Source organism: Macaca nemestrina, chromosome 15, assembly GCF_043159975.1.
Source record: "Macaca nemestrina isolate mMacNem1 chromosome 15, mMacNem.hap1, whole genome shotgun sequence".
Taxonomy (NCBI): Eukaryota; Metazoa; Chordata; class Mammalia; order Primates; family Cercopithecidae; genus Macaca; species Macaca nemestrina.
In genome coordinates this window covers 94,054,197-94,068,264 of record NC_092139.1, presented here as the reverse complement: position 1 = coordinate 94,068,264, position 14,068 = coordinate 94,054,197, and the positions used below count along the sequence as shown (strand labels likewise).

The window sequence follows — 14,068 nt, the reverse complement described above, 5'->3', positions numbered from 1 at the left end:
GGAGTCATGTTGCCTGCAGGGACTCTTTCCTTATTGGGCCCAGGAATTTGAGCTACAGTTTGGCAACCTGTGTCCTGGGCTGTGGAATGCCTTCACAGCACCCCTTTCAGAACTGGTGTGTGGGTTGGATGCATCTCAGAGCCAGTGTGTGGGTCGGGTGCATCTCGAGCCGGTGCGTGGGTCGGATGCATCTCGGAGCCAGTGCGTGGGTCGGATGCATCTCGGAGCCGGTGCGTGGGTCGGAGGCATCTCGGAGCCGGTGCGTGGGTGCGTTAGATGCATCACACCAGTGCAATCATTGCCCCTCTGCCCTCTCGCCTCGGGGGAAAGCCCTGTTCACGTTGCTTTGCAATTCCAGGAGCATCATTGCCCCCGAATGTCCAGATTATCCCTGTTTTTGTGACCAAAGAGGAAGCCATTAGTCTCCATGAGTTCCCGGTGGAACAGATGACAAGGTAAGGGAGTGCACAGAGGGTTATCCTTACACCACACCTGAGGGACCCCATTGCATGATTTGTTAAAAAACAAACCTCTGATACATCCCACGCTTCCTTAATTCCATCTCCCCCACGCCCTGTCTTGTAAGGGAGCATCTGGATCTTGAGTTCGTTAAGAAACAGAGTGGCATAGTGAGATGATAGTGGCTTTCACATCCCAGATCTCTTACTTACCAGCTATGGGACCTTGGGCAAGTCCATTCCCTGCCTGAGCCTCAGTTTTTTCATCTGAAAGGTAGACACAATAGTATCCCTTTCGTGAGTTCATCGTGACAGTTGAAAATAGTATATGTACACGGCTGGGCGCGGTGGCTCAAGCCTGTAATCCCAGCCCTTTGGGAGGCCGAGACGGGCAGATCACTAGGTCAGGAGATCGAGACCATCCTGGCTAACACGGTGAAACCCCGTCTCTACTAAAAAATACAAAAAACTAGCCGGGCGTGGTGGCGGGCGCCTGTAGTCCCAGCTACTCCGGAGGCTGGGGCAGGAGAATGGCATGAACCCGGGAGGCGGAGCTTACAGTGAGCTGAGATCTGGCCACTGCACTCCAGCCTGGGCGACAGAGCCAGACTCCGTCTCAAAAAAAAAAAAAAAAGAAAATAGTATATGTACAGCACCTAGTATAGGGCCTGATGCATAGGAGACCTTCCAAATGTGGGTCAGTCTTATTCAGTGGGCTCTGCCATTTTCAGTAGGTGAGCCTGGTGTCACTGCGTGAAGCCCGGAGGACCAGATGTTTCTGTATTTTTACTCCTGTGATTTAACTCCAGTGGCCTCTTAGGCTCTGTGACCTCAGGCACTACCTTGTCCTTGATGCCTGTGCTTTAGTCCTCACTATGGAAGGGCACTTGCTCTTCAGTCTGTCAACGTGCCCCTTCCTCACATCTCTCATTTGCCAGGTCTCCAGCATCTCCAGCAGGATTCCAGGATGGTTCAGCCCAGCACCATCCAAAGGGTGGGAGTACATCTGCCCTGAAAGAAAACGCCACCGGCCGTGTGGAATCCATGGCCTCGACCACCCAAGAGCCCGCATCCCCTGACGAAGCTTGTCCAGATGGCAGGAAGGAGAACGGATGCTTGTCTGGCCATGATCTGGAGAGCATCAGGCCCACAGGACTGCACAGCACTGCTAGGGACGAGGTTCTTGGCCTTAGCTGCTCCCTGGGGAAGGAACTAGTCTTTCTCCAAGAGGAACTTGACTTGTCTGAAATCCACATTCTAGAGGCTCAGGAAGTAGACACGTCCTCAGGTCATTTTGCCTTCCTACATGTGCCTGTCCCAGATGGCAGGGCTCCTAACTGCAAGGCATCTCTCAGCGCCTCCAGCAGCCTGAATCCCACGCCTCCTGAGGACATAGCCATCAGCAGCCTGCACTCTCCCTCCGCTCCTGAGATGCTCACCCAGCCTGGAGCCCAAGAGCAGCTCGAAGACCGTCCTGGCTATAGCAGCCAAGTCCCCATTCCCAGAGCAGACGCTCTCCCCAGAAGGACCCGCAGGCGCTTGTCACTGCCTCGCTTAGATCCGGGGCAGAGAGGAAACAAGCTTTCCACAGGAGAACAAGGCCTGGATCAAGATGTTGATGGGTTCTGTGAAAGCCACGCAGCCCCCGGTCTGGAATGCAGTTCAGGCTCAGCAAACTGTCAGGGTGCTGGCCCCTCTGCAGATGGAATCAACTCCGGGCTGACACCAGCAGAGTCCTGCGTGGAGCTCGTGAGGATGAACCTCTACACTCACTGCGTCAAAGGGCTGGTGCTGTCCCTGCTGGCCGAGGAGCCGCTGCTGGGAGACAGCGCAGCCATAGAGGAAGTGGTGAGTGTCCTCAGACTTTCCCCTGCCCCTCTGCGGCCTCTGCTGATCTCCTGTGCTTCCCTCACAGCACTGTGCCAACACCCAGGGAAGGGATAAAGGCTCAGCCCTCAGTTGTGTGACCCTGGGCAAAACGTTCTTGTTTAGTAAATGGAGGTAGCACCTGCCTCTGTGGGTTTTTGTTGGGGGTAAGAGTGAGTCAAGCACATAGCACTGGTGGCATATTGGCATCCAACAGGTATTGGTTCTCTTCTTGCACTGCTTCTAGTTTTGCAGAGTGCAGGCCTTGGAGGAAGGGAAGGCCTGAGATGGAATCCTGGCTCTTGTCCTCTAGCTGTGTGAACTCGCCCACAGACCTTTGTCCCCCTGAGCCTCAGCTAACTCCTCAGTCATACAGGGGTGGTGGTAGATCCTCCTGTTCCAGGTGCAGTGAGATAATGCAGGCAGAGGCTGCACGCACACATGCACAGTCACTGGTGTGCCACCCCTACTCATGGCTTCATTTCCTAGCATGGACAGCTCTAGGTTCCATGTCGGCTGGAAACTCCTCTGCAGTATGTCACAGCCTGGGTTGGAAGTTCCCTGGAAACCCTGTGTTTCCCTCCATAGCCCCAGCATCGTACCTGATCTGAAACTCCCTCCTAGAAGGCTGGGACATCTGAAATCCTAACTGGCTCTGGAGGGCTCTTAAACTATTCCAGCCCCTTCCTCGCTTAGAGGCTTAGAGTGGTAAACTGACCTTCCCCGGGGCCCACGCTGGAGATTCGGTTGCTATAGTAACAGCCTTGCTTTAGTAGGCAAGGAAAGTGGTAGCAACAAGAACAGCAGGTTGAAATTGCTGGAGGGCAAATGGTGTCTTGGGGCTTTCCTTGTTTTTATTCTTAAAACGTATATTATTCTAAGCTGATCTTAGTAGCATGCAGGGCTTGTGACCCTCCATAAATAAGCTAGTCACCTTGGAACACAGAAGAAGAGATAAGACTGCACAGCAGCTTCCTTGCACAGAACTCCTAGCAAGAGAGTGCTCTCTGGAGCTGTCAGGCTTCTCTATCCCCTTTCCACAGACACTGGATCACTGAGTTACAGCTCATTTGCTTCCTGTATCCCCATTCACCATAGCTGTGAGTGACTATCCACCTCCTTCTTATAACAGTGCAGGGAGTTCTGGCTGCAGTGTTACCCGCCTCATCTCCCTGCCAATGCCTTGGTTTTCATGCTCTATTCTGCACAGTGTTGAGCCTTAGAAATGTCATTTTGAAGGGCCCAGTGTTTGAATGCAATAAAGTGGATATAATACCTTTCTTTTTACCTTCCCCACAGAAAGGAAAAAATAGCACAGGCTGCTCTTTGAGGAGATGTATTCTGCACCAACTATATGCGAAATACTTTGCATCTCTTATTTTAGCCAAGCCTTAGAACAGTTCTGGGAGGTAGGCATTGTAACTCCCCTTTGCCAGTAAGAAAACAGCCTCATTGAGATGAAAAGACCTCATGCAAGTGGCAGGTCCAGAGTTCTTGCTGGTTTCTGGTTCCCTGCCCCAGCCTCTCTGTCCCCCCACTGCCCTGCCCTTGCTGTGATAGCTGGGAAGCTGAAGAAAGAGGGTCAGTGTCCTGCCTTCTGTGGCTCGTGCTCTGTGGCATTATCTCCTGGTTTGTCAAAGTCTATCCATGCTGTTATGACATCAGCCTCCATGGGCTTCCGTGGAAAGCAGGGTTTGGTGCTGGCTAGGCCCCAGGAAATAGACTGCAGTTTTATGGAAGAAGAAAAGCTAATCTTTTCTTTTCTTTTTTTTTTTTTGAGATAGAGTTTCGCTCTTGTTGCCCAGGCTGGAGTGCAGTGGCATGATCTCAGCTCACTGCAACCTCTGCCTCCCGGGTTCAAGTGATTCTTCTACCTCAGCCTCCTGAGTAGCTGGGATTACAGGCATGCGCCACCAGGCCCAGCTAATTTTGTATTTTTAGTAGAGACGGGGTTTCTCCAGGTTGGTCAGGCTGGTCTCAAACTCCTGACCTCAGGTAATTTGCCCGCCTCGGCCTCCCAAAGTGCTGGGATTATAGGCATGATTGCGCCCAGCCCTGAAAAGCTAGTCTTTTCTAGTATGGAGTGACTAACTTTGATCAGCCCACTGGTTTGAGAGTGGGTTTGTTAATCAGACCCAGAGGATTTCTGTTTTATAATCAAGAGAGGTGTTTGATTGCCTTTCCAGACGAGCCTTCAAAATACTTTACCTGATTTCCCTGTAGCCCCTCTGCTACTGTCTAGAAAAACCAAATACCCCCAGTTATGTTGAGCACACCCCTTTTGCAAGGGCTCCTTAATGATGTTACATACTCCCTAGCTGCCCTCGTGTCATTTGGCTGTCTTGTCTTTGGCTGGATCAACTTCCACAGGAAGTAGGGGTGGGGTGAGGGGCAACAGGGCTTGGGGATGGTGGAAGGAGCTGTGGGTGGAGCAGCCAGGAGAGTTGGCATTGGGGCTGGAATTCCCTCAGAGGGAGCGAAATAGGCTCACACCAGGGGGCAGCATAGAGCCGATGATAGTTCATTACTCAAAACCCAAGATAATCTCATTGACCTTCAAACAGTGATCAGATTAATTATTTATTACTACAGTAGGACATTGAGCTTCTATGTACAGTAGATGAGGCTTGAAGTTAGTGTGAGAGTGTTGCCATAAAACATTTTATGAGAAAACACCTTCCCCCAAGTAGGAAACCGGTACCTCTAAGGGAACGTGTGTGCCACATATTACTCCTGCACGCTGTGTCACACGCTGACATTTGTGCCACTTGCTTTCGTGTGCAGTAGAAGTTAGAGGACCCAGGAATTAGCCTCAGCTGTGCTTCGCCTAGGGCCGTTGTGAGGATCACATTACGTAGCAGTATATATCGGGGGCTGGCAAACGTTTTATGTAAAGGACCAGAAAGCAAATATTTTCAGCTTTGCGCAGCTTTTCAGCTCTGCTGTTGTAGTACAAAAACAGCCATAGACAGTATATAAATGGTATGGCTGTATTCTGGTAATTATTTATGGACATGGCATTGGAACCTCATATAATTTGTACATGTTACAATATTATTGACTTTTTTCCCCAACCATGTAAAAAATATAAAAACCATTAAGTCTCAGGCTGTACAAAAACAGGCAACAGACTGGATTTAGTTTATAGGGGGGAGTTTGCCGACCCCTGGTATATGTGAAGGCACTTGGCTATCAGTAAAAAATTATCCACATGTCATCTGACATAGCATCTTGTGATTAACTGTGTGTTTCTTGTTAAGTGATCCTATCTTGAGTGCAAGTTAGGCAGAAGATTCTGGAAGCAGAGCTCAGTGCCTGTGGGGAAACAGTTTTCGGCACGGCTCACTCTCTGTTCCTGTTGTTTCTTCCTCTGGACACCAGCTCAGCATGGAAGGGATGACTGTTAGCAGGTTCTCGAGGTCCAAAAACTTTCAGTGAGGCTGTGGTTTGACTTCATGGTGAATGCTTGTGTGTGCCCATGCGCGTGTCGGTGCATGCACACACACACACATCTGTTCAAATAAGAGGCTCTGTGTTAAACTCAGTGTTGGTCAGGCTGTCTCAGTGATCTGAACATGAGATACTATGCTTGTCTTTCCTGAGTACCTATCTTTTTACATAACTCTGCACCCTTGATTTAAACCAAATAGCTCATAAGTTGGCAGTGCTTGGCATTATATGTGTTCATTTAGTCATTCATTTAGTGGATTCATTTACTGAGCACCTACTAGGAGTCAGGCAGTCTACTAAGCACTGAGGATACAAAACTGAGTGCATAGTAGAAAATAACTTTATATGTCACACCTATGGACTTGAAATATCATTTCTGAGACATTCGTACAGGAAAACTGATTTAACACCCCAAAATAACATGTAAGCTTCATGACATTTTCTTCAGAAGCATTCTGTTTGCATCTCTATACTTTTTATGTGCACTTTTTTTCTTACATAGCTGTTGAGAAATAGTCCACAAATTATCTGTGATCTCTAAAGAGATACCATTTCTTTTGTATGATTATTTTCATTTCCTGGACTCTGTAAAAAGGCCCTGCCTCAGGATAGCACTTTAGAGTTTATGAAGGACTTTTGGATGTGTCATTTCATTTAAGTCACTTGGCAGTCCTGTACTGTTCCCATTTTGCAGATGAATAGAAAAATGAGGCGCAGAAAATTTGGTAACTTGCTCCTGGTCATTTGACTAAAAAGAGGCTGAACTTGGGATGTTTTTTACCTGGGAACTGCAAATGCTGGGGGACAGTCGCCTTCTTTCTTGTGGCTGAAGCAGGCCCAGGAAACCCCGTTTCAGACCAAGCCCATTACGATGGGCCTGGCGTACTAAGTCAAGCCCTCAGTGGAGCTTGAAGAACGCCGCACAGCCATTGAAGAATTATATGATAGAATATTTAAAGATGAGAAAAGCAGTTCGTGCTTTGTTGTTAGGTTAAAAAAACTATCAGTCATTATTTATGATTTGATCTCGTTTTTACTTTACAGAAAAAGAGTTACACAAAACAATATAGTCCAGTGTTTTCAATTGTACTTAAACTTCATCTCCTTGGAGGTTTGTAAAAATACAGGTACTTGAACCCACCTCCTTGACAGTCATCCTCAACTGTGTACCTCCTCTGAACCATCAAGTGCAGAAAGCTGTTTGACTGACACTTAGTCCTTCTAAGAAAGCCAGGACTAGGCTATCAGTGCTAGATGTTGCAGAGAGAAGTTACCTTGTTACATCCGGTGAGGGACTTCTCTACCTGGGGCCAGTGAGAAACACTGGATGGTCCCAGGCTATTTGTAATGTGAAATCATGCAGCCTGGGGAGGAAAGCCATGGTTAAAATAAGATACACCACAGTGGGAACAGTAGCTATTACTGGATGGTGAAAAGATGAGTAATTTTTCTTATTAGTTTATTTTTTTACTCATCTCTTTTCTGTCTCCTACAATATAATCATTAATTAAAAAAACATTAGAACATAAGGGTGAAAGAAAAATGTTGGTGAGAGTCCATTTTGCTGGATCAAGTAAGCAGTAAGATACTCCATGAATGATTTTTTTGTTTGTTTGTTTTGTGTTTTGAGACAGAGTCTCACTCTGTCACCCAGGCTGGAGTGCGGTGGTACGGTCTCGGCTCACTGCAGCCTTGAACTCCTGGCTCAAGTGATCCTCCCGCTTTGGTCTCGCAAAGCACTGGGATTACAGGTGTGAGCCACCCTACCTGGCTGGAGGATTATTTTTTAACTAAGTCTGTGGTTAACTAGCCCTCAGAAGGCTTGCTGAGGTCAGCCCTACAAGCCCATGACCCTCTCCCCATTTGCAGTACCACAGCAGCCTGGCGTCACTGAATGGGCTGGAAGTCCACCTAAAAGAGACGCTGCCCAGGGGTGAGACAGCCTCCACGAGCAGCACCTACAACTTCACACATTACGACCGCATTCAGAGCTTGCTGATGGGTAAGAACCAGGCAAGGGGCCCAGGGCGATGGGGATGCCAGATTCTAGAGACGGGTGGAGGTGAGAACTCGAGCCCCAGCATCGTGATGACACGGCTGTGCACAGAGTTGTCGGACCTGCATTCAGGGCTCTCTCTCACCGGGAGCCCACTCCCACTGAGTGTGGCGTTCACTGGGCAGACGCTTGTCTGCTCATGTGTCTGTTTCTGGTGTTTCCCAGTGTTTTGAGAGAAGTTCATGTTCACATAACTGTGATAGGTTTGTCTCAGAATGTTGAGATCCACACGCAGAAACCGGGTGCTGCATCGCATGGCGGCAGCAGCAGAAGCCCAGCGCCCCAGGCCTTTGTCTCTGCCCCGGGCAGCCACACTCATAGCCTTGAGCCGTGCTCAGTCCCCGTGTTCAGTACCAGGCTTCAGGGGGTGGGAGGGCGGAGGGTAACTGTCTGCTCTTCACAACTCTGTGTCCTCTTCTGGAAGCAAACCTGCCGCAGGTGACCACCCCGCAGGATCGCCGCTTCCTGCAGGCCGTCAGCCTGATGCATAGTGAGTTTGCCCAGCTGCCCGCGCTTTATGAAATGACCGTCAGGTGAGCCTCCCTGAGTCGATCCCCCACTACTCTCCACGGTCCTGCTCACGGGAACCACCTGTGGGGCCCAGGCAGCGCCTTATTCCTAAGTAGATGAAGAACTTTCTAGTTACTCTCCTTAAGGCCTTCCTTTGTTCCTATTGCCACCATTATCCACTGTTGTGCGGTCACGTGCCATGGACTTTCTGCTTCCCTTCCTACTTTAGACGCTTGGGGTCCAGCAGTGAAGGAACCTGAGGTCCTCGCCATCATGGAGCTACATCCATTACTAGGGATGGCGGCTCCATCTCCTTGCCAGAAACAATGTTGAAATATTGTCGTCTTTCTAATTAAAAAGTCATATGGCTGGGCACAGTGGCTCACACCTGTAATCTCAGCACTTTGGGAGGCAGGCGGATCACTTGAGGTCAGGGTTCAAGACCAACCTGGTCAACCTGGTGAAACCCTGTCTCTACTAAAAATACAAAAAATTAGCTGGGCAGGGTGGTGGGTGCCTATAATCCCAGCTACTCAGGAAGCTGAGGCGGGAGAATCACTTGAACCCAGGGGGCAGAGGTTACAGTGAGCCAAGATAATACCATTGCACTCCAGCCTGGGTGACAGAGTGAGACTGCATCTCAAAAAAAAAAAAAAAAAAAGTAATACATGCTGATGATACAGTCATGCAGAATGCTTGGAAATCTATCACGTAAAACATTTTCCTCTCCCCTCACCCCATCACACACCAAGAAATAACCACATTTTACAGTTTGGCATGTATTGCTCCAGGTTTTATTGGTTTTTGGTTTTTATTTTTTGTACATATAGATTAATTGTATTTTTAATTATTTTAAGTTTTCTAGAAAATAGGATCCTACTAATGTACAATTTTACAGTTGTCTTTTTTCACATTATGGCATAGCTTGAACATCTCCATGCCAGGAGAAATATAGATCTATTGATGATTATTGTAATTTACAGTATTTAACCAACCGAATTTGTTTTTTTCTTTCTACATGCTTCTCTTATGAAACTGGAAAGGGAGTTTGGGCTTTAGAGATCACTTTATAAAATCCTTGGGAGGCTGGGACCTGAGAATTTGGTTGACAACTGGTAACAGAAAATAAAGCAAGGTAGCCGGTCAAGGGCAGTGCTGGCAATGTGTATATTAGTCCACGTAGCCCTTGGAACCATATGGTCAAGGGCATTATTTTTTATTTATTTATTTTGAGACAGTCTCACTCTGTCGCCAGGCTGGAGTGCAGTGGCTCAATCTCGGCTCATTGCAACCTCTGCCTCCCGGTTTGAGACGAGTCTCCTGCCTCAGCCTCCTAAGTAGCTGGGACTACAGGCGCCCGTCACCATGCCCAGCTAATTTTTGTATTTTTAGTAGGGATAGGGTTTCACCATGTTGGCCAGGATAGTCTTGATCTTTTGACCTCATGATCCGCCCACCTCGCCCTTCCAAAGTGCTGGGATTACAGGTGTGAGCCGCTGCGCCCAGCTTCAAGGGCATTTTTTAAATTCTCATTTTACAGATGAGAAAATTGAAGCACAAATAGGATAAGCAGCTTGCTCAGGGTTGTATTCTTCTTAAGTGGCAGGGCCAGGATTTGAAGCATGTTCTCCAACTGTTCAAGCACAGGTATGACCTTTCCACACAGGTTTCAGTGTCACGGCAGTGTGGTCCAGTGCGAGGGGCATGGGTCACGGTGGACTGACAGGGAGCCGGGTGGGTGATTAGGATGGTTCCGATGCCCTGTCACCCGCCACACTTGAGTGGCAGGTGTTCTGCTGCCTCACACTGTTTCCAGCCAATATCTCAATAGATCTTTCTGTCAGAAATGTGTCTTCTCTGGCTTTAATTCACAGCTGCCCCAGGCTGGCCACCCAGAGGTGACTTGCATCTACAGTCACTGGTTTGGGAACTGGCTGTGTTGGTGGGTGTGTGTCTGTTTTGTGGGAGGTGGAAACAAAATGTCAGCATCTGCTACACCAACCACCTTGTGGCTCTGCAGTATGTCACCTTTCTTGGAGCTGAGAGGGGTTTAGTGTTGAGATATGTAGCCCAAGGCATTTGTTGAGAGATGATTTTAATAATAGTAATAGAAACAACAGCTACCATTTCTTAACCACTCACCATGTGTTAAGCACTCACTTAATCTCATTCTTAAAAAAAAAAAAAAACATACACACACAACTTCCCTGAGGGCACATACTGTTACAAATCCACTGTACAGATGAAAAAGCTGGGACTCAGAAATGTTGACTAGCAGCCCAGGACACACCCTAGGAAGTAACAGGGCTGGGATCGGCACCTGAGTGTGTGACTCCAGATCCATGCTCGTTACCACCTGGCCTCGGAGCCCTCCCACAGGGCTATGAGAAGAGATTTTCCTGCTGGGCCAGTGGGTGCACCCACTAGAGACACTGAAGCTTGGAATAGGGTGGGATTTTTCTCCCTTCTTACAAGGAAGGAGAGAATTGAGTGAGGGGAGCCTTAGTAGTCCCTGACTCCACCCTTTTTCACTAGATTTGGGGGAAACTGAGGCTCATAGGATAGTTGGAGAGGCAGGATCCAGAAACCAGGGGGTTTACCTTGGCCTGAAGTTGGCTCCTCCCAGGTGGCTCTGCCTCTGTGTGGTGCCCTCATCCCTCCCTCTGTGTCCACAGGCTTCCTGTCACTTCATGTCACATCCCACTCCTGTCCTTCACTCCCCCTCAGTCTATCCAGCTGCCCCCAGTGTGGAGAGCAGACTAGACTCCTTTCTCAGACACTGCCATTGCCTTGTCATAGAGGCAGGGCAGCCCCAGCTACTGACTTTGAGCCTCAGGGTCCTTGTCTGTGAAATGGGACTAAACCACCGCTGCAGAGCTTATGTGAGGGGCAAAGCAGAGACTGTGTGCAGAGCACATTGCATAGCTCAGTATGTCAACAAGCCGGCACCCCACAGCTCCTTTATGCAGCACTTACGACTCCCGTGTCTGCGGCTGCTGCCACCGCGGATGGTCCCACCACGGACTCTTCCAGCATCTAGTGAGCTGAAAGGAAGGAAAGATGGTATTGGCACTGAAGCCTGAAACTCCGCTGAATAAATAGAATCCCGTTCCATGACAGCTGCACATGCCACATTGGGCGTCCTGGGTCCTCCGTGACAAGAACCTCACCGAGGTCTCTGGGTGGTCTATTAGCACCAGCAGCATCGGACCATAGTCTTCTTTCTTCTTCCAACAGAAACGCCTCCACGGCCGTGTACGCCTGTTGCAACCCCATCCAGGAGACGTATTTCCAGCAGCTGGCACCTGCAGCACGGAGCTCTGGCTTCCCAAACCCTCAGGATGGCGCCTTCAACCTCTCTGGCAAAGCCAAGCAGAAGTTGCTGAAGCACGGGGTGAACTTGCTCTGAGCTGCGCCAAGGAGGTGACTGGGAAGGAGAAAACCAGCAAAGGGAGTTCTGCCTTTTATAATCGAAAAGGCCCCTCTATTTTATTTTTCTTGAAAACATTCCCTTTTTTAGGAACGTAATGATATTTGAGTTTTTGTTACTCCTTTTGCAGATAGGGATGTGTTTGCGGGCAGGGGTTAGTTCTTTAGGTCAGGAGACCTAGAGCACTTGATAAAGAACTGTATTTCATCGGTGGCCTTGGGGCCGGGATGGGCTTGGCTCCCTCTCTGCCACACTGAGCCTGAGGTATTTCATATCTCCTGCTCCTGTTCCATCCCAGCTTGAACTGGTGCCACAAGATTCCGGGTTGGCATTTTTTCTAGAACCTGATCGTCTGTCCACTAGCCTAGAGTGTGTGTTCAACCCCGACACCAGGTGGGTGGTAGGCGGTGTGACTGCACAGTGAGGAGCTGGATCTGTGAGCAGGCAGACTCCACGCCCACGTCGCAGGTAGGTTTCTCCAGTGCGGTCCAGCTGGGAGGTCCAGATCATTCCTGCAGGGAAGCAACAGCACACGGAGACCGCCTGGTTGAATTCTGTTGGAACTCTACTCAAATCTAGTAGAGGGTGTCTTCTTTGGACCCACAATGGGGTCAAGCCTTAATAATACGGAAGGGAGTTTGGGCTTTTGAGATCCCTTTATAAAAGCCCTGGGGGCTGAGCCCTGAGAATTCAGCGACAGCAGGACCAACCCGCGCTGCCTTTGACTACAAGTGGGCTGCGCGGCTGGTTCCTCTTGAGCGAGTGTCCCTAAATAGGAGTTTACAAGATGTCTGAGGGTAAAAGCAACTGTGCTTTTCAGTGGTGGCTGCGTGAAAGGGAATGACATTCATTTGTGTGTTCCTGGACTTGTGTGGTACTTAAAACCTCAGTTCTATTACATTATAGTCAGACTTTTTTTTGATAGTATGAGACAGATTGCAGGATGAAAATACTTGTCAAAATCTTAACTGAATGTTTACTGGAAGTACTTGAGATTCCATTTGAAAGTTGTATGGTTAATAATTTCATGTCAGTGAACTGATATCTGATGTTTATGATATGGTGTCTTTTTCTTGAAACAAGCTTCCAAGGACTAAAAATAAAATAGCCAAAAAACACTATTGAGTTCTGCGTAATTAAGTGGCAGCATTTTTTGTGGCAAAGGTAAGGGTTAAGATTGTGTGTGTGTGTGTGTGTGTGTGTGTGTGTGTGTGTGTGTGTAACGTGGGCACATCCCTCTTTCCCTTCCCTGAGTTCAGTGTGGCTGGGTAAGGACCGTCTGTTTGCAGGGGTGCCAGGCTGCTGCCTGCCGCTCCAGGGAGCAGCAGCTGCAGCTGATCCAATACACCAAGCCTGTGTCACCCTCTTCTGTCACCTCTCTCCAGGATCCCTCCTGTCTCTTGGATCCCATCTGCCTAGATGGAAGAGGATCCTATCTGAAGCTAGGATAAATGTTGTCTTACTCCTCTACTATGTTCTCCCAGAAAAAAATTCATTGCAGGTTCTCTGCTGTGGTTGCTGCAGCTCCAGGAAGCCCCCGCAATGTCTCGCCTTATCTTTGACCAGTGGTCCCCAGTACCCGGCCAGAGAAGACAACTTTATAATGCCATTTGTGTTGTGAAAATTCTTCCACTGACCCAAAATGGAACCATACAAAGCCTATTCCTGTATATGGAAAAGTCTCATCCACCTGGATTAACTCAGAAAAAGTAAAGTCCTGAAACTTGACTTTGCAGGTGAGCCCCTTTCTTTCCTCCTTTGATCTTGCTTAGTTTCTGCAGTGGAGGTTCTGCTCAGAGCCCCAGGGCACTGGCAGCTGCAGCTGTCATCTCTAAAGCTTGGTAACTGTGGCCCAGAGGCTGCAGAAAAGAAACACTTAGCCCGCTGTTTTCCTGTTCTCATATTTCAGAGGTTTCAGGGGGTCGCTTAGGACACCGTTTATCCCACAGCCCCAGGCCCATCCCCTCAAAATTAGTGCTCCCAGAGTACAGGCCCAGCGATGGATGGCCAAGCAGCATGTTCTTGCTGGAGTGGGCACCACAACCTCCTATGGCCACGTTTCCCAGGGGAAGGCAGTGTTTGCAGGACAGCCTGCCCACCCTGGACTCCTACTTGACACTGAGTGCCACTGTCAGTCATCCAGGACCACAGATTCTAGTGGCTCTTCAGGGCAGAAAAGCCTCTGTTTTGGCTCCGTCTGTGCCATCCATCTGCCACCTGTGAACTGGAAGGATAAAGGTCCCATGAGTGATTAATAGTGGTGTATTAGTCCGTTCTCACACTGCTAATAAAGACATA

The 14,068-nt window shown here is 48.9% G+C and overlaps 1 protein-coding gene across 4 annotated transcripts in view; it reads left to right on the top strand.

Moving 5' to 3' along the window:
• LOC105495716 (HPS4 biogenesis of lysosomal organelles complex 3 subunit 2) overlaps positions 1-12,895 on the top strand; it is a 31,569-nt gene extending 18,674 nt beyond the window's left edge. For 2 of the 4 annotated variants that reach the window (XM_011765450.3, XM_011765449.2), the window contains exons 10-14: positions 359-455; positions 1,397-2,306; positions 7,644-7,776; positions 8,255-8,363; positions 11,578-12,895. In XM_011765450.3, coding sequence (XP_011763752.2) covers positions 359-455; positions 1,397-2,306; positions 7,644-7,776; positions 8,255-8,363; positions 11,578-11,749 — 1,421 coding nt within the window. In that variant the 3' untranslated portion in view covers positions 11,750-12,895. The remainder of the gene's footprint in view (positions 1-358; positions 456-1,396; positions 2,307-7,643; positions 7,777-8,254; positions 8,364-11,577) is intronic. The other 2 variants (XM_024797245.2, XM_011765452.3) reach the window with 1 other exon arrangement.
• The last annotated feature ends 1,173 nt before the right edge of the window (positions 12,896-14,068 follow it).